General features: G+C 44.4%; 1 protein-coding gene across 4 annotated transcripts in view; it reads left to right on the top strand.

Annotated features, from left to right (window-relative positions):
- Positions 1–26,208, top strand: part of reep1 (receptor accessory protein 1) — a 96,564-nt gene extending 70,356 nt beyond the window's left edge. For 2 of the 4 annotated variants that reach the window (XM_033034960.1, XM_033034967.1), the window contains 4 exons: positions 5,359–5,518; positions 12,611–12,646; positions 21,991–22,136; positions 25,116–26,208. In XM_033034960.1, coding sequence (XP_032890851.1) covers positions 5,359–5,518; positions 12,611–12,646; positions 21,991–22,136; positions 25,116–25,187 — 414 coding nt within the window. In that variant the 3' untranslated portion in view covers positions 25,188–26,208. Of the gene's footprint in view, positions 1–5,358; positions 5,519–12,610; positions 12,647–21,968; positions 22,137–25,115 lie in introns of those variants that run through there. The other 2 variants (XM_033034974.1, XM_033034980.1) reach the window with 2 other exon arrangements.
- The last annotated feature ends 607 nt before the right edge of the window (positions 26,209–26,815 follow it).

Here is a 26,815-nt window from a genome sequence, read left to right as displayed (position 1 = left end):
ATGTGCTTTTTGGAGTGATATAGAACATTGTTACCAATATGAGTGAATTGAACGATGCCTTCAGAAATGTAAGTCCATATGCTAACCTTTGCTGAAAACATTGTGATTTGTGGATAGGATTGAATAGCATTGAACCGAGAGATATCACTGTGAACAATCCGTTAGTGTTCAGGTCCTGATCTGTACGGCACCTGGCTAATTATTCCAAATGGGTTAAACCCTCTGTTACAATACAGGATAAAATGATTAGCAAAATACCGAGTGCTGGAGGAACTCAGCGGGTCAGACAGCATCTGCGGAGGGAATGGACAGGTGATGTTTCAAGTTGGACCCATCTTCAGACTGATTGTAGTAAAGGGGGTAGAAATGCTGGAAAAGAGAGATAAGGGCAGGGCAAAGCCTGGCAAGTGAGAGGTGGCTATAGGTGTGCGAGATTTTGTTTGGCAGATGGGTGGAGTAAAGAGCCTGTCCCACCAGCATGCGACTGCATGCGGCGAGCGCGACCTAACGTGGTCGCTTGAGCCGTACGGCCTCGCGGGGCCGGTCCCACTTCGATCGCCGGAGCCGTATGGAGTTGTGCGGGGCTGGTCCCGACATCGCGCGGGGCTCCGAAAAACTATCACTGTCCAAAAATTCCACGCGGCAATGGCCTGTCGGCCCACAGCCGCCTCGACGCCGTACGCAGCCGCCTCGACGGGCGTACGCAGCGTCTCAACGCCGTACGCAGCGTTTTGACGGCGTACACCTAGCGCGTGGCGTTGTGCAATGATGTCACCGCCCGGCGTGCCGTTGCGTGATGACGTAACCGCCCGACGCCGTGCGACGTCCAAATTCAGTCGGCCCGCCTCCTGCCCAGCTGATTGGTGAGTATGATGTCGGGACCAGCCCCGCACAACTCCAGACTGCTCCGCGGTTGGAATTGGGACCGGCCCCACGAGGCCGTACGCCTCAAGCCACCACGTTTGGTTGCGCTAGACGCATGCAATCGCATGCTGGTGGGACAGGCCCTTAAGTGACAAAGGCTAGAGATAAAAGGGAGACAAGAAGATGTCAGATAAAGCGAGAAGAGGTTTAGTTTAGTTGTGAGATTTCAGGCCCATTGAGTCCACGCCGACCATATAATGATCCCTGCACATAAGCACTATCCTGGGGACAATTCACAACTTTCGTTGATCAAAGCTAAATAACCTGCAAACCTGCATGTCTTTGGAATGTGGGAGCAAACCACCCGGAGCTCCCGGAGAAAACCCACACAGGTCACGGGGAGAATGTACAAACTCCATACAGACAGCACCCGTAGTCGGGATCGAACCCGGGTCTCTGGCGCTGTAATGCGGCAACTCTACCGCTGCGCCACCGTGCTGCCCCGGTGTGAAATATAGTTACACGGAAGTATCAATGTTTGATGTCAATATGTTAATTGAGCCATCCTGCTCTGCCTCCTGCTTCCTAAGCATTCTGCCAAGGTACATTGGTATATTTGACATCCATAATTATGCCTTCTTTTTATACATCTGTGCAAGCAGCCAACGGGGAACAGTACAGCACAGTAACAAGCCCTTTGACCCACAATGTCTGTGCCACTGAGTTCCTCCAGCTGTTTCTACTTTGTTATTCATTTTACCCTGTATCTTCACAGAGGGTTCAACACACTTGGAATAATTAGACAGATGCCTGCATTGCAATATTGATGCCAGATTAAACCCATCTCTTCTGCCTGCATGTGATCCACATCCCTCCATTCCCTGCATAGTCATTTGCCCATCTAAAAGCCTCTTAAACATGTAAAACATTTATATTAAAACATTGTTTTATACATATAAAGCATTGGTTTTATAACTGCTTACGTGGGGAGATTAACTTGCATGGAAATTAAAACTCTGTGGAAGATGCAAACTGCATGTTGTTGTGTCAGCCTCTGAATACCCCTGGCGATCAGATAATCCCAATATTTCCTAACATGCCGAGTGCTGGCACAGAGTGTGTTAACTGGCGTTGAATGCAATTCTTGCAAAGCTCAGTCCCTGTGACAGCATGAAAGTGCACAGATCGGAATACCCTGTGTGTGGCTTGTGGTTTGTGGCACGTAGTCAATCTATTTTGTCGGGAGAGTGTTGATGATATGAGTTGTGTAACGCACTGAGAAACACTGAGTGCCTGGCTTCAGCCTGTCTTTGTGCCGTGGCATGGCTGCTTGTGAGTCATATCAACACTGGCACAAGTCAGTGGTTTACTTTTCAAAGCGCAAACTCTGAAGGAGAAATGGAAAATTCTAGAAACGAGCAGTTGGCTTGTCTAATTCCAAAAGAGAAAATTAGATTAATTTTGGAAGAGATTTGTAAAATGTTATGACAAGCTTTTAAGATATTGTTCAGTTAAAGCCACACAGCACAGAATCAGGCCTTTTGATCCAACTCATCCAAGGCAACAAGTGTCTACCTGAGCTTATCCCAGTTGGATGGATGTCCTTTTTGCCTTTAAACCTTTCCTATCCATGTACCTTTCCTATAAATTGTGGCCACCTCTACTACTTCTTATGGCAGTTCATTCCATAACTTGGAATTAGTACCACTTGATTAGTACGGGTGTCAGAGGTTATGGGGAGAAGGCAGGAGAATGGGGTTAGGAGGGAGAGATAGATCAGCCATGATTGAATGGTGGAGCAGACTTGATGGGCCGAATGGCCTAATTCTACCCCTATCACTTCTGATCTTATGATAACTCCACCACATTCTGTGTGAACAAATTGTCACTGAGGTCCCCTTTAAATCTTTCCACTCTCACATTAAATAAGTGCCCTCTTTTAGATTCTCCCAGCCTGAGAAAAAATGTATGTACACCCACCCAATCTATGTCTCCAACACTACCCCGGGCCCTGTCGTTCTTGCGATCATCTCTTATGGTTTTACCACATCCTGTCCCTCAGAAACCACTCCATTAACCTTCTCACTGATGTTAGGCTCTGTAGTTCTCTGCCTTGTTCTTCCTGCCCTTATAAAATAAAGACACAACATTAGCCATCCTGAAGTCTCGTGATACCACAGAACTCTGGTATTATATTACTCTCCACTGTAAATTTAAATTAAAAAGCATCATCTGTGAAAAGCGAAACAATAGGTGGTTTAGTTTAGAGATTCAACGCGGAAACAAGCCCTTCGGCCTACTGAGTCCACTCCAACCAGCGATGCCCGCACACTTACACCAGTTCTACACACACTAGGGACAATTTACAATTACACTAATGCCCCTGTCCCACTTAGGAAACCTGAATGGAAACCTTTGGAGACTTTGCGCCCCACCCAAGGTTTCCACGCGGTTCCCGGAGGTTGCAGGTGGTTGCCGGAGGTTGCAGGTAGTGGAAGCAGGTAGGGAGACTGACAAAAACCTCCGGGAACCGTACGGAAACCTTGGGTGGGGCGCAAAGTCTCCAGAGGTTTCCGTTCAGGTTTCCTAAGTGGGACAGGGGCATAAGTCTCCAATTATACCAAGTCTACAATTATACCAAGTCGATTTACAATTATACCAAGTCGTTGACTACAAACCTGTACGTCTTTGGAGTGTGGGAGGAAACCTGAGCGCCCGGGGAAAACCCACGCTGGTCACAAACTCCGTACAGACAAACACCCATAATCAGGATCGAACACGGGTCTCTGGCGTTGTGAGGCAGCAACTCTACCGCTGCGCCATCGTGCCGCACTATTTCAGATCTACCCCTCTTCTCGTTCCACAGATGCTGCCAGACCTGCAGAGTTTTTCCAGCATTTTTTACTCAGCAGATGAGATTAGCCAACTGGGGGGGTGTTGTATGCTATGGAGGAAACAGATGCTGCTTTTGTGGTTGTGCCTAATTTAAATAGTCAGCAAGATCCTAGTAATAATCTTGCCCCACTATAGAGAGCACACTGATTATGTACCTGAAAATGTTCATGTTGTAGGTACAGAACTAGGCCATTCGGCCCAACGTCTACTCTGCCATTCACTCGTGGCTGATCTATCTTTCCCTCGCAAACCCATTCTCCTGCCCTTAAAAATCCTTAAAAACATCCTTAAAAATCAAAAATATTAACCTCCACCTTAAAAATGTCCATTGACTTGACCTCCACAGATTCACTACCCTCTGACTAAATAAATTCTTCCTCATCTCCTTTTATGTGTAGTACTGTTGATATTCAAAGCCAGCCAACAGCCTCCTAAAAGATAGAAACAGGGAACTGCAGATGATGGTTTACCAAGGAAAGATACCAAATGCTGGAGGGACACAATGTATCAGACAGCATCCCCGGAGAACATGGATAGGTCACGCTTCGTATCTGAAGAAGGATCCCAATCCGAAACGTTACCTATCCATGTTCTTCAGGGATGCTGCCTGATCCGCTGAGTTACTCTTGTATTTTATGTCTTAGCCTCCTAAAGTGGACCCACTTTTTTGCAGATGTATAGCAGCAAGTATATTCTGCAGCGGTAGATACCATGGGTACAACAATAATTGTTTACATGGATGTTGCCTGGATTCGAGGACCTATAAGGAAAGATTATGCAGACGAGATCTTTATTCCTTGGAATAAAGCTGAGGGATGATCTTATAGTGTAAACACACAATTAGTACGGGTGTCAGGGGTTATGGGGGGGGGGGAAGGCAGGAGAATGGGATTAGGAGGGAAAGATAGATCAACCATGATTGAATGGCGGAGTAGACTTGATGGGCGAATGGCCTAATTCTGCTCCTATCACATGAACTTATGAGCCCAGATTTTTTGTGTTAACCTGATAGACTTGTTACTCTGAGCCAAGACTGCTACAACTAAAGCACAAATGACTCGATATCACTGCCAGTCTTGAAGAAGGCCCCGACCCGAAACGTCACATCATGTTCTCCCCACTGAGTTACTCCAGCACTTTGTGCCTTGTTTGCTAAACCAGCACCTGCAGTTCCTTCCATCCACCTTGATTCTTTTTTTAATTCAATGGAACATTGTTATGTGCACAGACATATTTTGAGTTTGAGTTTAGTTAATTGTCACGTGTACCGAGGTACAGTGAAAAGCTTTTGTTTCGTGCAAACCAGTCAGCGTACATGATTACCATCGAGCCATTTACAATATATAGATACTTGTTAAAGGGAATAATGTGAATAACGTTCAGGGCAAGATAAAGTCCCGTAAAGTCCGATCAAGGATAGTCAAAGGATGAGGTAGGATTGCTCTCTAGTTGTTGGTAGGATGGCTCAGTTGCCCGATAACAGCTGGGCAAAACTGGTGCACATGTACAATATATACATAGCCTGCCCCGCACACTCCAACACACGTCGCAGATGGTCGCAAGACACGATTTTAAAATAAACCTTTTCCTATGCTGCAGGGACAAGGAGCTCTCTCTGAAAGGCTAAGAAGCTTCAGCATGCAGGATCTGACGACGATTCGAGGAGAGAGCAGCAATGACCCGGCAGAACATGTAAGCACCACGCAGCCCCAAACCGAGAATGCACCGGGGAACATCACAGAGACTGTCGATAACTCAGGTAAACTTTGCTTCAAAGAATCTTCACACATACACGATTATTATAAACATAAAATACTCACTAATGCATCCAATAAGGAAATCAGGAGGAACCCTGTGCATCAAAGCGTGAAGAGAATACATAGCATGTTACACTGTGGAGGAAGAACGGCGGATGCTGCTGTTTTACACTGAAGAAAGACACAAGATGCTGGAGTAACTCAGCGGGACAGGCAGCATCTCTGGAGAGAAGGAATGAGTGACGTTTCAGGTCTCCAGCATTTTGTGTCTATCTTTGATGTTACACTGTGGAGTGGCTGAGATAACTTGCATTGGTGCATTTAGTTTAGTTTCGTTTCGTTTATTATTGCCACGTGTACCGTGAGCAGCGTACAGCGAAAATATATTGTTTGCGTGCTATCCAGTCAAAATAATGACTATACATGGATACAATCAAGCCGTCCACAGTGCAAAGCGAAAGGTTAAAGGGTGCAGCATTAGTGCAAAGATATAACAGTGAAGTCTGATGAAAGAAAGTTTAAAGGTTTGCAATGAGGTAGATTGGAGGCCGGGACTGCACCCTCCTTGATGGGTGGACACTCCATTACATTACCTTGTTGATTTAAGGAGAACCTTGATAAACACGCGGGCAAAGAAGCAGTTGGATATCTTTAGAATATAGAAATGAGGGACTGCAGTTGCTGCTTTACACAAAAGGACACAAACAAAAATGCTGTAGTAACTCAGCGGGTCGGGCAACACCTCTGGGTAACATGGCGAGGTGACATTGGAGGTCAGGACTGTCTGAAGAAAGGTCCCAATCCAGAATGGTACCTGTCCATGTTCTCCAGAGATGCTATCTGACGGGCTGTTACTCCAGCGCTTTTGTGTCCTGTAGGATGTGTTTGGTCAGTAAAATGGGAGGCAATGTACATGGAGATATTATTGGTCATGGTATGGTGGGGTGAAAAATGAATTTTGACTGCAAAGTCCATATGATACAATGCAATGATCCTACACGTCCAAATATAAAACTCCTCGCAGGGGGAATTAATAGAAGAAATATGACCTCGCCATCCTTCTCAGCTTTGGTATCATCCCTATGGCTGTTTTCCATGACTTTACCCTGTTGATTGAAGGCCTTTGCCAATGTTTCCTTGCCAGACCCTGTGGGTTTTGCTTTTGATTATCATCTCCCCAATAGATTCCTTCTCCTTATTGCTCACTTTCAATGATCAGTCGTTGCGACCACAGTTCTGAAGATGAGCATCTCCATAGTTATATCTTCTCCCCCGCTGGTTCTGTGGGAGGGTGAGGAAGGTTGAGGCAGGCAGATATAAAGGGGAAGTGCCCAAGGTGGTCTTGTCCCCTCCATCTTTCCTCTTATGCTTGGAAGAAGGGGCCTACACCAGGATGTTCCTGAGGACATTATCTTCCTCCGCAGGTAGTTTACCAGAGAAGGCATTTTCAGAAACTTCCCAGGTATTTCAGACTTTTGTCTTTACTTGAGAGATACAGCGCGGAAACAGGCCCTTCGACCCACCGAGCCCGGGACAACCAAAGATCACCCAGTACACTAGCACATGGCTACACACTGGGAGACAATTTACAATTTTACAGAAGACAATTAATGGACAAACCTGTACGTCTTTGAAGTGTGGGAGGAAACCGGAGCACCCGGAGAAAACACACGTGGTCAGTTCAATTTAGTTTATTGTCACGTGTACCAAGGTACAGGGAGAACATACAAACTCCGTACAGACAGCACCTGTAGTCAGGATTGAACTCGTGTCCCTGGCACTGTAAGGCAGCAGCTCTACTGCTGCTCCATTGTACCGTCCATATTACCTGCCTCAACTACCTCTTCTGGCAGTTCGTTTCAAATACCCACCATCGCCCATCCACTGTGCTTACGTGTACAAGCTTTTCATTGCCAACCCAGGACAGGGACAGCTCAAGTTCTGATCATCCAAAAAAACATCTCGACCAGCGTAAAAAAAATTTGATGGCAGCTTAATCGATGAACAAAAAAACATTAATGCATGTAGCAGTAGTATCGAATCGGGTCCCCCGACAAGATTGTGTTAAAAGCAATTGTGTCACAGCAACAGTGCAGTTTCCTTCTCAAAGGTGCATTGAATGACAATTTGGGCCCATCCTACTAGGGGCAGTGTCGTTGCAGCACAGCTTAGAGACGATCACCAGCCCTTAAAGATACAATCACCCACTCCAGTGGCAGAGCAGTAGAGCTACTGCCTTACAGCGCCAGAGACCCGGGTTCGATCTTGACTATAGAAACATAGAAACATAGAAAATAGGTGCAGGAGTAGGCCATTCGGTCCTTCGAGCCTGCACCGCCATTCAATATGATCATGGCTGATCATCCAACTCAGTATCCTGTACCTGCCTTCTCTCCATACCCCCTGATCCCTTTAGCCACAAGGGCCACATCTAACTCCCTCTTAAATATAGCCAATGAACTGGCCTCAACTACCTTCTGTGGCAGAGAATTCCAGAGATTCACCACTCTCTGTGTGAAAAATGTTTTCCTCATCTCGGTCCTAAAAGATTTCCCCCTTCTCTTTAAACTATGACCCCTTGTTCTGGACTTCCCCAACATCGGGAACAATCTTCCTGCATCTAGCCTGTCCAACCCCTTAAGAATTTTGTAATTTTCTATAAGATCCCCCCTCAATTTTCTAAACTCTAGCGAGTACAAACCGAGTCTATCCAGTCTTTCTTCATATGAAAGTCCTGACATCCAGGAATCAGTCTGGTGAACCTTCTCTGTACTCCCTCTATGGCAAGAATGTCCTTCCTCAGATTAGGAGACCAAAACTGTACGCAATACTCCAGGTGTGGTCTCACCAAGATCCTGTACAACTGCAGTAGAACCTCCCTGCTCCTATACTCAAATCCTTTTGCTATGAATGCTAACATACCTTCTTCACTGCCTGCTGCACCTGCATGCCTACTTTTAATGACTGGTGTACCATGACACCCAGGTCTCGTTGCATCTCCCCCTTTCCCAATCGGCCACCATTCAGATAATAGTCTACTTTCCTGTTTTTGCCACCAAAGTGGATAACCTCACATTTATCCACATTATACTGCATCTGCCATGCATTTGCCCACTCACCCAGCCTATCCAAGTCACCTTGCAGCCTCCTATGGGTGGTTGTCTGTACGTTTTCCCTGTGACCTGCGTGGGCTTTCTCCGAGATCTTCAATTACCTCCCACACTACAAAGACGTACAGGTTTGAAGGTTAACTGGCTAGGTGTAAATGTAAAATTGGCCCTAGCGTGTGTAGGGTAGTGTTATTGTGCGGGGATCACTGGTCAGTGCAGACTCGGTGGGCCGAAGGGCCTGGTTCCGCACTGTATCTCTAAACTAAACTAAACTACATTAAACTAAACTAAACTAAACTAAAACCCAGCTTGACATTGGTAGCAGCCTGCTGCCAAGGGGAAGTAGGATGCTGCAGGTAATATGACAATAGACAATAGGTGCAGGAGTAGGCCATTCGCCCTTCGAGCCAGCACTGCCATTCAATGTGATCATGGCTGATCATCCCCAATCAGTACCCCATTCCTGCCTTCTCCCCATATCCCCTGACTCCGCTATCTTTAAGAGCTCAATCTAACTCTCTCTTGAAAGCATCCAGAGAATTGGCCTACACTGCCTTTTGAGGCAGAGAATTGCACAGATTCACAACTCTCTGAGTGAAAAAAAGTGTTTCCTCATCTCCGTTCAAAATGGCCCTTGTTCTGAGCTGACCCTTCCCCCAGGGTTTCGTGCTGCCTGTAGGATGATCATTGAGCCACATATCGTCAGGTGCAACGGTTCAATGGTACTGTAATTGTCACACGTGTGAAATGCAAATGCACAGTGAAATTATTTTCTTATAAACAGTCCAGTAGAGTATTGCCATCCCTTAGCACAACCCGATTAGCAAACTGTACAGAAATAATCTACTGATCCCGCGTGCAAGAGGTGCCATGTTTTGGGTCCATTTTCAGAGTCCAGTCCGTGCTCTTGGTGTTATGAGCGGAGCCTGTTCCAGGCGAGCCTCAGGCTGCTGCGGGGCCTCCAGTGGTCATCTTCCCTTGGTCGTGTGTGTCGACCTGCGAACCGACGTCCCTCTTCTCGCTCATCCACCATTGTGCCCCTGGGGACCCTCGTGTAGCTGACCTCAAGGGTGGGGTAGGCCAGATCCCGGTTACCTCTCCTCTCCTTCCGGCTTCGTTCCTTGCTAGTCACATACATTGTCATCGCCGGCTCCACCATCTGGTCTTCGGGGGATGAGCACGGGTCGGCTCGCGGGGGTCTCTCTTCCAAGCCACTGGTCGCTGGGTCCTACGAGCAGGGGCCGGCTTGGCGCCTTCCCCCTGCAGGCCGCGGTCCACCAAGTCTTGCGTTCGGCCGTGGGGGACCTGCTCGGCACCTACAGGTAGGCTGCGGCCTTCTGGAAGCTTCAGTTCTCGTTAGCAACAATCTTCAGGAACTACTTGTTTGTTTGAGCGTGGGGTGGCATCTGTAGAATGTGTCAGAGCAGTGTCCAGTGTGTTTTGTGACTGCCTTGTGCAGTATCCTGTCAGCGGCAATGGTGCCTGAGCCGTTGTAGAAGGTTGCGCTCCCTGTGTTTTGCGAGTGTTCAACAATAGCCATTTTCCGGATGTGACGGCCCCAACTCTTGGTATAAGCATTGCAATGGACACTGTACAACTGACCCTTAGAACATGTATGTACTGCAGGAAATCAGAATCTAAGAACATAGAACAGTACACCACAGGACCAGGCCCTTTGGTCCATAATGTTTGTGCCGAACAGGATGCCTGCACATGATCCATATCCCTCTATTCTGTGCACATCCGCGTGCCTATCTAAAAGCATCTTAAACGCCATATCATATCTGCCTGCACCGCCAGCTCTGGCAATGCGTTCCAGGCCCCCACCACTCTCTGTGTAAAAAAGCTTGCCCCGCATATCTCCATTAAACATTTCCCCCCTCTCACCTTCTAGATGCCCTCTAGTGTTGGACATTTCCACCCTGGGAAAAAGGTACTGACTGTCTACCCTATCTATGCCTCTGATGTTCCAGATAAAATAATGCAAATCTATCCAACCTCTCTCTGTGGCTGAAACCCTCCAATCCAGGCAGCAAAGGCTGCACATCCTTCCTGGAATGGAAGAACTAAATGTAATACTCCAAATAAGAGTATTGCTATCCAAGTCTTTCCAATTCCTATCCCATACAATCCAAGTCTCATCCAGGTGTGGATTCCTATATATCGGCGAGACCAAGTGTAGATTCAGCGATCGTTTAGCTGAACACATCTGCTCAGTCCACCTAAACCGATATGATGTCCCGGGTGCTAAACACTTTAACTCCCCTTCCCCCTCCAATTCCCACACTGACCTGTCTATCCTGGGCCTCCTCCATTGCCAGAGTGAGGCCCAACGAAAATTGGAGGAACAGCACCTTATATTTCGCTTGGGCAGCTCACAACCCAGCGGTATGAACATTGACTTCTCTAACTTCAGGGAACCCTTGGATTCCCTCTCTCTCCATCGCTCCCTCATCCTGTTCTCCGACCAGTCTGACTGTCTTCCTGATTAAATTTTATCTCTGTTTGCTTTGTTGTCAACTTCCCCTAGCTTACAATGATCTATTCTACATTTTCATTGAGCTTCGTCCACTTTAATGTCTCGTTTTCACACCTTCCCCATCTATATATCTATGTCTCCCTCTCCCCTGACTCATAGTCTGAAGAAGGGTCTCGACCTGAAACGTCACCCATTCCTACCCAGAGATGCTGCCTGTCCCGCTGAGTTACTCCAGCATTTTGTGTCCATCCAAATTCTACCTGTGGTTGAAACCCTAGTTTTGAAGGTTTTACTTGTTTTTCTACATCACGTTATTTTTCAATGTAACATCCCAAATGGCTTTATCTTAATATACTCCTTTGAAAGTACATTTGCAATGACACAGCACCTTTGCACCAACAATTAAAAGTAACATTAGCAAATTTGCAGATGACACAAAGCCGGGTGGCAGTGTGAACTGTGAAGAGGGTGCTATCAGGATGCAGGGTGACTTGGACAGGTTGGGTGAGTGGGCAGATGCATGGCAGATGCAGTTTAATGTGGATAAATGTGAGGTTATCCACTTTGGTGGCAAGAATGGGAAGGCAGATTATTATCTGAATGGTATCAGGTTAGGAAAAGGGGAAGTACAACGAGACCTGGGTGTCCATGTACATCAGTCACTGAAAGTAAGCATGCAGGTACAGCAGGCAATGAAGAAAGCTAATGGCATGTTGGCCATAACGAGAGGAGTTGAGTATAGGAGCGAATGGGTCCTTCTGCAGGTGAACAGGGCCCTAGTGAGACCACACCTGGAGTATTGTGTGCAGTTTTGGTCTCCTAATTTGAGGAAGGACATTCTTGTTATTGAGGAAGTGCATGAGGTTAATTCCTGGGATGGCAGGATTGTCATATGATGAAAGAATGGGTCGACTGGGTTTGTATACACTGGGATTTAGAAGGATGAGAGGGTATCTTATTGAAACGTATAAGATTATTAAGGGATTGGACACGCTAGATGCAGGAAACATGTTCCCGATGTTTGGGGGAGTCCAGAACCTGGGGCCACAGTTTAAGAATAAGGGGCACGCTATTTAGAACTGAGATGAGGAAAAACATTTTCACACCGAGAGTTGTGAATTTGTGAAATTCTCTGCTTCAGATGGCAGTGGAGGCAGATTCACTGGATGCATTCAAAAGAGAGTTAGATAGAGCTTTTAGGACTAGCGGAATAAATGGATATGTGGAGAAGGCAGAAACGGGATACTGATTGTGGATCACAGCCATGATCACATTGGATGGCGGTGCAGGCTCGAAGGGCCGAATGGCCTACTCCTGCACCTATTGTCTATTGTATCTATGTATGTAACTTGACATCCAGCAATGAGTTGAATGACCAGTCAATCTGGCTAGCAACATTATGTTACTTGTCTTTGGTTGTAATCTATCTTTCTTTGCTGATCAGGTGATGGTTTAATTGTGATTGCTGTACATTTATTTCTATTGCTGTTCCTCCTTTTCCCCAGTTTTTAAAAATGGCATCATATTCAATATAATAAGAGGTAAGTCTGGGAATGAGGCAGGGGAGCTCGTACAGTGTGACTCAGCTACCGATAGTGCTGACTAACTTGTTGGCTGGAATGATATGGGAACTGGTAGGACTGAAGTATGAATCGTTATGGTAAAGCTAACACTAACATGACCTTGGACCTTTCCAGTGCCTTTCCTTTGGGTGGATTAACTTTCCTGACGGCTCCACTGTAAAACAAACTGCTTAGAGTGCCATAGGTTATAAGGCATGGGCTTGAATTCTAACCTCTGCAGAATTTATGCTCAGTGTTGATCTAACTTGAACAGATTTGATCTAATTTAGATTTTGGTTGTTTATTAGTGTCAGTGAGCTCCAGTCAGTGAATCAAGTCATACATGGTGAAAAAGAGTCGAGTCATTTGCCTTTGATTCTTTGCCAATTGTTTCTGAGAATCTACTCCTACATGCTACTCGGTGAAATACAAGTCTGACTTAAGGGCAGAAGTTACACCAAAAATTGACAGCTCAGTTCAGTCCCGTTTATTTTATTGTCCCATGTATCGGGGTACAGTGAGAAGCTTTTGTTGTGTGCTATCCAGTCAGCAGAAAGACAATGCATGATTACAATTGAGCCATTTACAGCGTATAGATACATGATAAGGAAATAACGTTTAGTGCAAGGTAAAGTCAGCAAATACTGATCAAGGATAGTCTGAGGGTCACCAATAAGGTAGATATTAGTTCAGCATTGATCTTTGGTCGTGGTGGGATGATTCAGTTGCCTGGTAACAGCTGGGAAGAAACTGTTCCTGTATCTGGTGGTGTGCGTTTCCACACTGTATCTTTTGCCTGATGGGAGAGGGGAGAAGAGGGTGGCCTGGGTGTGCGACTCGTCCTGTATTATGCTGCTGGCCTCGCCGAGGCAGCGTGAGGTATAAAGGGAGTCAATAGAAGGGAGGTTGGTTTGAATGATGGTGTGGGCTGCGTCCACAATTCGCTGCAATTTCTTGGATGGAGCAGTTCCCAAACCAAGCTGTGATGCATCCTGATAAAATGCTTTCTATGGTCCGTGGAGATAGACCAGCAACCTACTGTTCCTCTGCTGGTTCTGCAAACATGGAACATAGAATAGTACAGCGCAGGAACAGGTCCTTTGGCCCACAATGTCTGTGCCGAACATGATGCCAAGATAAACTAATCTTATCTGCCTGCACATGATCCACATCCCTCTATTCCCTGCATGTCCATGTGCCCATCTAAAAAGCCACTGTCATTCTTGTAAGGAAGTAGAAATTGTCCGCCTCGCTCTCCCAAGCACGTATCTATTGTCTTTCATTTCCTGTCTCAGCGGACTTGTGTAAGACTTTGTTGGGAAAATGGCTGAGTGGCTGATGCCATTGGTATAGTATCTGCCAATGGAATGATACAAGGTGATATTAAAAAAGTTTGATGGTGTAGACACTAAACAGTGCCACTACTGAAGTGTATTTTTAAAAAGAGCCAAGTGCCTGAGTTGTGAAGCAGAAGCTCCAGCACCTTGTAGCACCTTTCGATTAGTGCGGGTGTCAGGAGTTATGGGAAGAAGGCAGGAGAATGGGTTAGAGAGGGAAAGATAGATCAACTGTGATGAAATGGCTGAGTAGGCTTGATGGGCCGAATGGCCTCAATCTGAACATGAACTTACGAACTTGTACCTGGTGATATGCAGAAAGGTACGTTAGCAACACACCATATTTTAGGCTTCTTTCCCTCACCTGGTATCTAATCCCAAGAGGAAAATGATGATGTACTTTCTCAATCTAGTCAATCTGTTCATCAGCATGATTTACCGGGGGGGGGGGAGGTTGTTAATAATTTAAAGTGAAGTACAAGTCCAATTTAAGAACTTGCATCCAATATTGTCAGAGAACAAGTTCCAGTGGAGAATAGCAGTGACATGCCATTGCACGAACAAGGGTGAAAACAGAATCATACAGCACAGAAACAGGCCTTACAACCCAACTTGCCCACGTAAATGAACATTGTACCCATTGAGTCTATGCCTGTCTCTTGATGTATTCAAGAGAGAGTTAGATTTAGCTCTTAGGGCTGACGGAATCAAGGGATATGGGGAGAAAGCAGCATTTTGGGTGATCAGCTATGACATATTGAATGGTGGTGCTGGCTTGAAGACAATGGACAATAGACAATAGGTGCAGGAGTAGGCCATTCGGCCCTTCGAGCCAGCACCGCTATTCAATGTGATCATGGCTGATCATCCCCAATCAGTACCCCATTCCTGCCTTCTCCCCATATCCCCTGACTCCGCTATTTTTAAGAGCCCTATCTAGCTCTCTCTTGAAAGTATCCAGAGAACCTGCCTCCACCGCCCTCTGAGGCAGAGAATTCCACAGACAAGGGCCGAATGGCCTTCACCCACACCTATTTTTTTTAAATGTTTCTTTGTAAATACTATTACCATGAAATAATAGTTGAAGCAAAAAACTGCAGATGCTGGAAAGGAAACAAAAGCACGTTGTCTTTGATCTTCTATATTTATGGTGCCCATATTCTGACCAAGTACATTACATTCACTGGGATTTAATATCGACTTTAACAATTTCAGTAAACCTCTTGTTTTGCCCACAGTTATGGCTGCTCCTTGTCTAGTTGTAAATTCTGTCACTATCATTTTGTTCCAACTGATGGTTTTTAAGATAATAATTATTTTGTTAACTTTAGTCTGCACCTTGTTATATTCCCTCTGCCTCTTGCCTCCCCAATTTCTAGAACTATAAACATGCTTGTTTTCATAAGTTATAGGAACAGAATTAGGCCATTCGGCCTATCAAGTCTACTCCGCCATTCAATCATGGCTGATCTATCTCTCCCTCTGAACCCCATTCTCCTGCCTTCTCCCCATAACCCCTGACACCTGTACGAATCAAAAATCTGTCAAACAGCCTTAAAAATATCCATTGATTTGGCCTCCACAGCCGTCTTTTCTCACTTTGAGTGGATGTGGAGAGGATGTTTCCACTAGTTGGAGAGTCTAGGATCAGAGATCATATAGCCTCAAAATTAAAGGGTGTTCCTTTAGGAAGCTCTTTAAAAATATCCATTGATTTGGCCATCACGGTCTTCTGTGACAAAGAATTCCACAGATTCACCACCCTCTGACTAAAGAAATTCCTTCCATGAGGAGGAGGGTGGTGAATCTGTGGAATTCTTTGCCACAGAAGACTGTGGAGGCCAAGTCAATAGATATTTTTAAGGCAGAGATAGATAGATTCTTGATTAGTACGGGTGTCAGAGGTTATTGGGAGAAGGCAGGAGAATGGGATTAGGAGGGAGAGAGATCAGCCATGATTAAATGGCGGAGCAGACTTGATAGGCCGAATGGCCTAATTCTGCTCCTATCACTTATGACGTTTTGACCTTATGACTCTCTGTACACCAGGGACAATTTACCGAAGCCAATTAACTTTCAAACCCACACGTCTTTGGACTGCGGGAGGAAACACCTGGAGAAAACCCACGCCGCACAGGGAGAACATGCAAACTCCACACAGAGAGTACCCGAGGTCAGGATCAAACCCGGGTCTCTGGTGCTGTGAAGCAGCGGCTCTACCTGCTGCGCCACCGTGCAGCCAGTAATCCTGAACGAGCAGTATTCATATTTTTCATATTCATATTTTCACATGACATAGAAGGCAGACATTTGGCCCATCAAGTCTATGCCTGTCTCAGACATATTACAGCAGTCCTATTCCTCCCACCCCACACTTATTTATCTCCAGCATTTTCCCTCTCACATGCCCACCAGCTCCAGACTGATTCTCCTACCATAAGCCTGCACTCAGCAACCAATTAGCCTACAAACCAGCACATCTTTGGGATGTGGGAGGAAAATCAGAGTACCTTGAGCAAAGCCTGTGCAGATGAAGGGAGATGTGGACGGTATCGGAGGCTAGGATTGAATCAGGAGCTGTGCGAGAGTAGCACTAATGACTGCGTCACTATGCTGCCCTAGCATGAAGCAGCCTGAGCTGACGTTAACAACTGCTCTCTGGCAGGAATGACATTAACTGAGTGCTGATGTGTGCCTGCATTATCGATTTTAACTAAGTGCTCACATAATGGTGTTTATTAATAAAATGGTTACGGCAATTGAAGTTTTGCAATGAACTGAATCACAGTCCTTTTTTTCATTAAGTAGATTGGAGTGAAGAATTTAGTTTAGTTTAAAGATACAGCGTGGAAACGGAACCTCCAGCCCACCAAGTCCACATCGACCAACGATCACCAGTTCACAATGGTTTCATGTTATCCCACTTTCTCATCCATTCCCTACACACGGAACAATTTACCGCCCAATTAACCTACAAACCCACACGTCTTTGGAATGCGGGAAGAAACCGGAGCATTCGGACGAAACCCAAGTGGTCCCAGGGAGAATGTGCAAACTCCACACTGACAGCACCTGAATCAGGATCGAACCCAGGCCATCGGCACTGTGAGGCCGCAGTTCTACCAGCTGCACCACTGTGCCACCCACTATTGATCCTCAAATAGTTGTAAAGAATCAACTGCTATTCAAAGGATAACCTCCTCATTCCAATTAACATTATCATAAATTGGATCAGTCTTTAAATAAATTGGATTAGGCCCAATATGGGCCAAAATGCAACATTTGATTTGCAGTGTAATTTCTGTAGTGAGTCCACATCTGAGAGTAACCCAACAGATTATGGCCGTTTCCTTTACACCTTACATCATTCTCCTGTACGATCCTACGGCTTTCTCCCTCTCTTTTCTATGCTATCTATCCAATTCCACTTCCAGGATTGCTCCCATTCCATAGGTACACAAAATTGCTGGGGAAACTCAGCGGGTGCAGCAGCATCTATGGAGCGAAGGAAATAGGCGACGTTTCGGGCCGAAACCCTTCTTCAGACTTTGCTCCCATTCCATCCTGTGTTCACTTTGTTTTATTTTAGTTTGGAGATACAGTGCGCAAACAGGCCCTTCGGCAACATTGAGTTCACGCCGACCAGCGAGCTCCGCACACTAACACAATCCTACACACTAGGATCAAATTACAATTTTACCGAGCCAATTAGCCTCCAAACCTGAACGTCTTTGGAGTGTGGGAGGAAACCGGAGCACCCAGAGAAAACCCACGCATATCACAGGGAGAACATCCAAACTCCATACAGACAGCACCCGTAGTCAGGATCGAACCCGGGTCTCTGGCGCTATAAGGCACCAACTGTAACCGCTGCGCCACCGTGCCTTCCTGCCTCAATTTTAGATCTTTCCAGCTTTTATCCACAAGCTCCTCTCCATCCAGTAACTTTAAAGAGAAGCCTTTGCCCTTGTATTTTCGAAAGGAAATTACTTAGTCATTGCAGCGTGTCCATTTCTAATATCCCTCAAGTAAATCATTGTTCTTTCCCTTGAGGGACATTGTGGTATTAGATTACTATAGATAGCAGGATTGGCATTCAGACGAGCTCCAGCAGCATTGTCATCTGCTATGACCCCACAGCGCGACTTATATAGAGGCATAGATGCCAGAGATTACTTCGATTTCTGATTTCAGTTTTCCAAGAATGGTACATCTTCGATCAATAAATACAGGCCTGATGTGATCAAATTTAAAGAACTCGCCAACTTCTGCTGTGATGTTTCAGACTTTCAGTTTTTATTTTGGAGTAAATACTGAGAATAGCTGTACGGAGAGTTACATAAGACATAGAAGCAGCATTTGGCCATTCGGTCTATCGAGACTGCTCCAACATTCAATCACAGGCCTATATTTTTTTTCCCTCTCAATCCCATTCTCCTGCCTTCTCCCCGTAACCTTTGACACCCCTACCAATCAAGAACCTATCAATCTCCGGTTTAAAATTCCCAATGATTCGGCCTCCATTGCCATCTGTGGCAATGGATTCTCCAGAGAGAGGGAAGAGAGAACCAAGCGGTGCTATTGAATGCACTCCTAGTGACTGATTTGCTGAAGGGGTGTCTTGTACTGGAAATGTAATCCCAATGCATGAAAACCCAACTGCAACAAGGGGTTTAAGAAGGAACTGCAGATGCTGGAAAATCGAAGGTACACAACAATGCTGGAGAAACTCAGCGGGTGCAGCAGCATCTATGGAGCGAAGGAAATAGGCAACGTTTCGGGCCGAAACGTTGCCTATTTCCTTCGCTCCATAGATGCTGCTGCACCCGCTGAGTTTCTCCAGCATTGTTGTGTACCTGCAACAAGGGGTTGGTGCACCTGGAGTTTGGAATGTATATTGCAATGTCATCACATCACCGACAGCTTTCCTTTCTTTTACCTTTCTGTTTTGTCTGTTTGTTCTTCATCAACGTGCTGGATCATTGTGTAAGTTCTTCCAGTCTGCATGGTTCAATATAAGCTGCAGAGTGTTACTGCTCGTGTGTTGTGGCTGAGCAGAGTTAGTGCTAAATGTATTGCCAGAGTGAAGACAAGATGCTATGACTATTTCATTTTATCAAGGCACTGTGCTGCCAATATTATACTCTATGATATATTTTAAAAATATATAGGCTTTAATCCTATTTAGGCTATTTTAGAATCATAGTCATATACCATAGATACAGACCCTTCGGCCCATCTCCTCAATGCTGACCAAGATGCCCCATCTAAGCTAGTCCCATTTGCCTGTGTTTGGTCCATATGTTCTGACCCTTTCCTACCTATGCATCTGTCCAAATGCTTCTTAAAATGTTCACAAGATATAGGGGTAGAATTAGGCCATTCAGCCCATCTACTCCGCCATTCAATCATGGCTGATTTCTGTCTCCTAATCCCATTTTCCTGCCTTCTCCCCATAACCCTTGGCACCCGTTCTAATCAAGAATTTGTCTGTCTCTGATAGACAGATGATCGGAGGTGATCAACAAATGTTGTTGTTGTTATACCTTGCCTCTGGCAGCTCATTCCATATGCCCACCACCCTCTCAACGGAACAACTTGCCCATCATGTTCCTAAATTGATCCCTGGGATGGCGGGACTGTCATATGAGGAAAGATTGAAAAGACTAGGCTTGTATTCACTGGAGTTTAGAAGGATGAGGGGATGTTCTTATAGAAACATTTAAAATTATAAAAGGACTGGACAAGCTAGATGCAGGAAAAATGTTTCCAATGTTGGGTGAGTCCAGAACCAGGGGCCACAGTCTTAGAATAAAGGGGAGGTCATTTAAGACTGAGGTGAGAAAAAACGTTTTCAACCAGATGGTTGTGAATTTATGGAATTCCCTGCCACAGAGGGCAGCGCCTCTGAGGCCAAATCACTGGATGGATTTAAGAGAGTTAGATATAGCTCTAGGGGCTAGTGGAGTCAAGGGATATGGGGAGAAGGCAGGCACGGGTTATTGATACGGAACGATCAGCCATGATCACAATGAATGACGGTGCTGGATCGAAGGGCCAAATAGCCTCCTCCTGCACCTATTTTCTATGTTTCTATGTTTCTAAATCATTCTCCTCTCACCTTGAACCTATGTCTCAAGTTCTTGATTTCACTACCCTGGGTAAATGACTGGGTGCATTCAACCTATCTATTCCCCTCATGATTTCATATCCCTCATATATATACCTCGACAAGATCACCCCTCCGCCTCCTACACTCCAAGGAATGAAGTTCTAACCTGCCCAACCTCTCCCAACTTCAAGCCCTCGGGACCTGCCAATATCTCTGTGAATCATCTCTGCACTCTTTTCAGCTTAATGGCATATTGCAGAAACCAGGGTGATCGAAACTGCACACTATGTCTCAAGTGTGACTTCATCAACTTCTTGTGCAACTGTAACATAATGTCCCAACTTCTATACTCAATTCCCTGAATGATGAAGCACGCAAAAAGCCTTCTTCACCACCCTATCTACTTGGTGACGCCACTTTTAGGGAATTTTGTCTTTGCACTCCCAGATCCCTCTGCTCTATAACACTCCCCAGGGATGTATCACTCACTGTGAAGTTCCTGCCCTGGTTTGACTTCACAAAATGCAACAGCTCACACTTATCTGAATTAAACTGCATTCGCCATCCCTTAGCCCACTAGCCCAGCTGAGCAACATCACACTAATTCTTGATGTTCTGTTGATCTGCACACGATAGAATATCCTGGTATTCAACAAGACATTACTCTGTAAATTAATTGTGCCTTTATCAAACACTTTCAAGAACACTGTCTTGATTTGTGCAATGGAATATATATTCTTGCAACTTGCTGTGACGGTATTTGCTGGAATCAGATGTGCATGGTGTTGTCATTGATGCTTGCGCAGTCAACTTGGATTAAAATCCTCCCTGCTTGCCATTGAGTCAGAGAGTCATACAGCAAGGAAACGGGACCATCGGACCAACCACATCACTCCGAGCAACTGCATCACACCTAAGCTTGTCCCATTTGCCCATGTTTTCTTCCATATCCCTCTGAATATTAGATAGATAAAAAACTGGAGTAACTCGTGGGTCAGGCGGCATCTCATGGGGAAAAGGAATAGGTGACATTTTAGGTCAAGGCCCTTCTTCAGACTGTCAGAGGAAAGGGAAACAAGAGATATGGACGGTGATATAGAGAGATATAGAACAAATGAATGAAATAAGTAACAATGGTCAAGGAGAGCTGGAGCCCACAATGGTCCATTGTTGGCTGTGGGGGTAGGTGATAACGAGTGATACAGACGGTGAAATTCAACAGGGTGACAGTAAAACTAGTACGGCGACTAGTGTGGGAGAGGGACGGAGAGAGAGGGTTACTTGAAGTTAGAGGAATCGATCTTCATATCACTGGGTTTTTAAGCTGCCGAAGTGAAATATCCCTCTAAATCATGCCTTTTAATTAATGTTATAGAACCTGCCTCAACTACCTCCTCTGGCAGCTCGTTCCAAATACCCACCACCTTTGTGTGAACGTTACCCCTCAAATTACTATTAAATCTTTCCCCTTCACCTTAAACCTATGTCCTCTGGTTGTGTCTATGTGTGTCTCAGTGTGTCTATGCTATATGGACACACTGAACTGTTCTGTATTTATGCTTACTATCTTCTGTCGTGCTGCAGCAAGCAAGAATTTCATTGTCCTATCTGGGAAATATGACAATAACTCTCTTGACTTGACTTGACTTGTTGATTCCCCTTCTCTGGGCTGGAATGGTTATCTTCTCTAGGTTCCCCTGAACGGGCAGTGTGTTTGGAAAGCTTGCACCTTGTGTGTTTCCAATGTAACGTGACCGAGTGTGCTTTGCTTTTTTGTCGCCTACAGCACTCCCTTAAAGCGAGCAAATAGTTCCGTTGTTTTATTTCTGTGCCACTTTTCTTCACCCCTTAGCCGGTTAACTGAACATTAAAAGGTGGTGAAGTAAATATTGATCAGGGTCCGAGTTCAGATGAAGAGCAGAGTAAGGCTAAAGGACTAGAGCATCCTGATGGTGAGATAACAGGACACATGCTCCAGCTCTCCTCTAAACCACTTAGGAAAAAGAGGCAACATCGCCAGGTGAGTCATTGGACCTGCTTGAGTTTGAGTTTAGTTTATTGTCACGTGTACCGAGTTACAGTGAAAAGCTTTTTACTGCCTGAGATTGTACTCTGCTGCAATGAGTTGGCAAAATCTAGTCAATGGAGTCATAAGAGCTGTTTTAATGACAATTTATCTTTCTCCAACAATTCAACTATCTCAAATAAACTGAGCTCTGTAAACAGTAAAAGGAAGCTATGATTTTGTTTTGTCGAAATGATGCATTTAAAAAAAAATGGAATTTCATTATCAAATGAAACATGACCAACCTCTCATCCTTCAAATCTTTTCTCTTCCCTTCTCTGGTCCCCCTCTTTCCATTCCCAACCTATCATTCCTTTCCTTCCCACTCCACCTCCTTCCTTCCCCCACCCCCACTTCCCCTCTCTCACATCTTCACCCTCTTCAGCTCCCGCCTACCCTTCCCCAAACTATCTGCTCATGATTCCTTCCACACCGCATCCCATTCCCACTTTCCCCTTCTTCTCTTCTTCTCCTCCCATGCAGATATCATGATTTGTATGTCTAAAGCAAGGAATGGGATTGTTCTGAGAGCCAGCATGGACTCAATGGGCCAAATGGCCTTCTGCTTAGTTGTGAGACGATATGATCAGTTTGCTGGTGTGACTCTTTTTATTGATGAAATCAAGGACATGAAATATTTATGAAGTTCCAACTGACATGATTCAATTGAACAGCAAGTCTGTAAATTATAATTAAGCGAAAACTATATCTAGTATATCTAGGGTACACAAAAATGCTGGAGAAACTCAGCGGGTGCAGCAGCATCTATGGAGCGAAGGAAATAGGCGACGTTTCGGGCCGAAACCCTTCTTCAGACTGATCTATATATATCTATATCTTCTGGAGTTTAGATTTAAATTAAATTGCTCAGAAAGCTAAGTTTAAGGAAATCAAATGCGCATTTTTAAATAACTCTAAGAAAGTCAAACATTATCAACAAAGAGTGTAAGTTTAGTTTAGTTTGGTTTAGGATGATCAGCCATGATCATATTGAATGGCGGTGCAGGCTCGAAGGGCCGAATGCGCCTATTTTCTATGTTTCTATGTTTCTAAGTTTAGAGAAGCAGCACAGAAACAGTCCATTCGGCCCACCGAGTCCATGCCGACCAGCGATCACCCTGTACACTAACGCCCCGTGGACAATTTACTATTTTTACCAAAGCCAATTAAACTACAAACCTGTACGTCTTTGGAGTATAGGATGAAACCGGAGAAAACCCATGCAGTCACAGGGCAAAGGTACAAATTCCATACAGACAGTACCCGTAGTCAGGCTCTTGACAGCTAAGATTAACTGCCTTAACATGGACGAGTGATTCAGCTCAAGACCATCCTTTTCTTATCTCCCACTTGCATATTGATCTTACCTATAGGGTCATGTGTGGAGCAGCTGCCTGTCTATCAGTCCATTTAACGGTTGAAGGTATGTTCAGTAAACCTTGGTTATAATGGACCATATGATTGGGGAATGCTGTCCGTTATTGCCGAATGAGGGATTGGTTCCAAATATCTAGCGGTCACACCATGAAACACTGAGCTGTTTTCAAATACAAAATTATTTTTAACAGCTGAAAAATATTTTTTATTACTGCGGCTAAAAATACTAAAGGCTATTTGTTACATTGTTTAATAGAGTTAGGTGTCGATAGAAGCAATTGCTTGTCAATCTTAGTGCCGTGTCAATTTCAATGCCGATTTCAACACCTTGTCAATTTCAACACCTTGTAATTTTTCAATGCCTTGTCAATTTCAATACCTTGTCAATTTCAATAGCCTCCGCAGTGTAACTAGCAGCCTGTGTTCTTAAAGAGACAGTCCGCTATAACCGAAATCCGTTAAAAATAGATTTGTAATAATAAGGGTTTACTGTAGGTATGTTGCAAAGCCTACCTGAAGCGTCGCTGAATATCTGCCGCTGAGGGTGTGCGCGATTTTGGCGCCGTTTAGAGGGGGCGGGTTTAAAACGCGATTTTCTCTAAGCTGTTCCAATCGAAAATGTTCAGCCTAGTTAATTATTAACGAAAAATCGCTGATAGACCCCGTCGCAAAAGCTATTATTAGGTTTAAAGGCCTTGAATAATAGTTATAGTAGTTTAAAAATCAATCTTTAAACCCGCGACCGTCAGCAACCGCAGGGTCTCATAAAGAAAATAGCAGAAGGTAGGTTGTATATTTTTACATTCAAAAGGGCTTCTAAAGATCCTTTTATACAAAATTTAATATTGCGAGTAGCTCAATTTGGGCCCATTATATCGCGCAGTATTTTTCTGGGCATTTGGGGCACAAATCTACCGCAATGTGAACGTTCTAAACCAGCGCGTTCCACAGGGACCCACTGGAAAGCTGATTTAAATGGGCATTTATTTACAGCAATTGAACACTGAATTCCTTCCATTTGGCCTATAAATTAATGTAAATGAGATTTAAAAATCATGTTTTATTGTGAATTATTTGTGAATATTATTTGGACATTTAGGCTATTTAAAAATGTTAATCATTTATTAAGAAATGGATAGATGTTTAGATCTAGTAATTGAAGTCTGAAATTAGCTACAATTAGGTAACTAACTAATTATATGCTTTAATTTCAGGTCATCCAAGTAAGATTATTTTATATTTGTTTCAGAATGCTTCAATCTATGATAACTGAAAATTTCATTCAGTTCTCTTAATTTTTAAGAAAGTTATGGGCTTTTGACTGTTCACGATCACAACTTTTTTGTTATGTCCATAGAAAATCAATAGGGAACAAGATGCTCATTTCCGAGTATGAAAATGGCCATAACTTTTTAAATACTTGAGATATGAAAGTGAATTAGATGTCAAATTAAACTTATTTTTATGCTTTATCTGATGGGATAAATTACAGACTTGATTTTTAAAATCTCAAAATTTTGTAACATTGCTATTTACTGTGTGTGTTTCTTTGTGTAGGCAGAGCAAAGGCACCCTAATCCCCCTCCCAGAAGAAAAAGTACCTCATCCTGCAACAGCGAGTCCATGTGATGCCATGGAGCCATCGGACTGGAGTCACCTGGATTTGACTTCCTGTTTTACCGCCCTGCCTTCACGAGCCAAGCAACAAGTGACACACGGGGAACTGCAGAGAAAAACCACTGGCCAGAGAATGCTTCACGTTTTCTTGCAGATGCCATCAGCAACCATCCATGAGTATAACTCGCATTGTAACATATTTCTGTCTTACCTCTGTTTCCTTTCAAAATTCACACGTAGTTCAGAGTGACGCTGAAGCGATTGAAATGCTTGTAGATCTTAAGTGTCTTCAGGTTTATGTAAGAACATTCCAACACATCGTGTTTTTGCTTCAAAGCAAACTAGAAAATAATTAATTATTTCTGTAAGCAGGGGTATCGGCCCCACTCTACACCACATATCTGTTCCACCACACACAGAGATATCTGTTCTTCAATATAGAGGCACTTATGCTATTCTGTGTACAAGTATTTCTGTCACAATATGTACACAAATCTGTTATGCTGAGCTCTGGTATATGTGATGTATACAGTACATAGGTATGTGTGTTGTACATTGCACAGGTATATATAATGTTTTGCGCACAGTGTGGCTGCTGTCCTCTGCACAGATATATCAATTGCATCGTTCATAGGTGTGTCCAGTGCTTTTTTATTTGTGATGGAATGACATACCGGCACCTCTAAAGAGTTACAAACAAGATTGATGTTCTGGAATCAATAGTGAACTACGAACAGTTATATGCGTTCCAGGACATTTTCATCCACTAACATAAGCGCTGGGTATGTCTGCTATCCTCTACATTATTGTGTCTGCTGTGTTTTACATTAAACACATTTAATGTATGACTTGAAACTCTAATCATATTATGCACAACATTACAGCAATGATAAGACTGACCAGCCAATCGGGGTGGATCTCTTTGGAGGTTGCATTGTTGATAACGAGAGTCAATATTTTACTTTTGAAACAAAAGATCAGCTTTTACATTTCTCTCTTTCTGGATCCATTGGAATAAACAATCACTCTGCGATTCCCTCCTCGCTGCTGTGTCATATTCAACTTCACAGTGTTCATTCAGGAAGCAAAAGGGCTGATTTTCCCCTCTCCGCCTCTGCCTGTCTTTGGCCTTTACTGCATTCGCGAAGTAGCACATGGGAGCCGTCATTTATGAAATCTGCTCAAGCAGTGATTTGTATTTTACGGTGCTGATGGGGATTGAAATAACAGAGGAACGCAGCAGAAGCCACTCGGCCCCTCGAGCCTATTCCATCACTCAGCTAAATCAAATCTGACCACGTGCCTCAATTCCATTGTCCGGCCTTTACTCCATTTCTCCAATCTCAAAATGAAATTTAGTACACTCTTTCCTTCAAAAATCAAGAATCTGTGCTGGTAGTTCCCACAATTAATTTGTCCGTTAGTTGAAAGAGCCCAGTGGGATATTATTGTACATAAGGTTAAAAGTTAATTATTGTCACATGTACGGAGGGAGGTACAGTGAAGAGCTTTGTTTTGCATGCTATCCAATCAGATCAGATGATACAATCAAGCGAAACTCAAATACTATGACACGGTGGCGCAGCAGCAGAGTTGCTGCCTTACCTGAGTTCGCCAGAGACCCGGGTTCGATCCTGACT

Source organism: Amblyraja radiata, chromosome 1 (assembly GCF_010909765.2).
Source record: "Amblyraja radiata isolate CabotCenter1 chromosome 1, sAmbRad1.1.pri, whole genome shotgun sequence".
Classification (NCBI taxonomy): Eukaryota; Metazoa; Chordata; class Chondrichthyes; order Rajiformes; family Rajidae; genus Amblyraja; species Amblyraja radiata.
The sequence above is the reverse complement of the archived record's forward strand: the minus strand, read 5'-3'. Positions and strand labels throughout refer to the sequence as shown.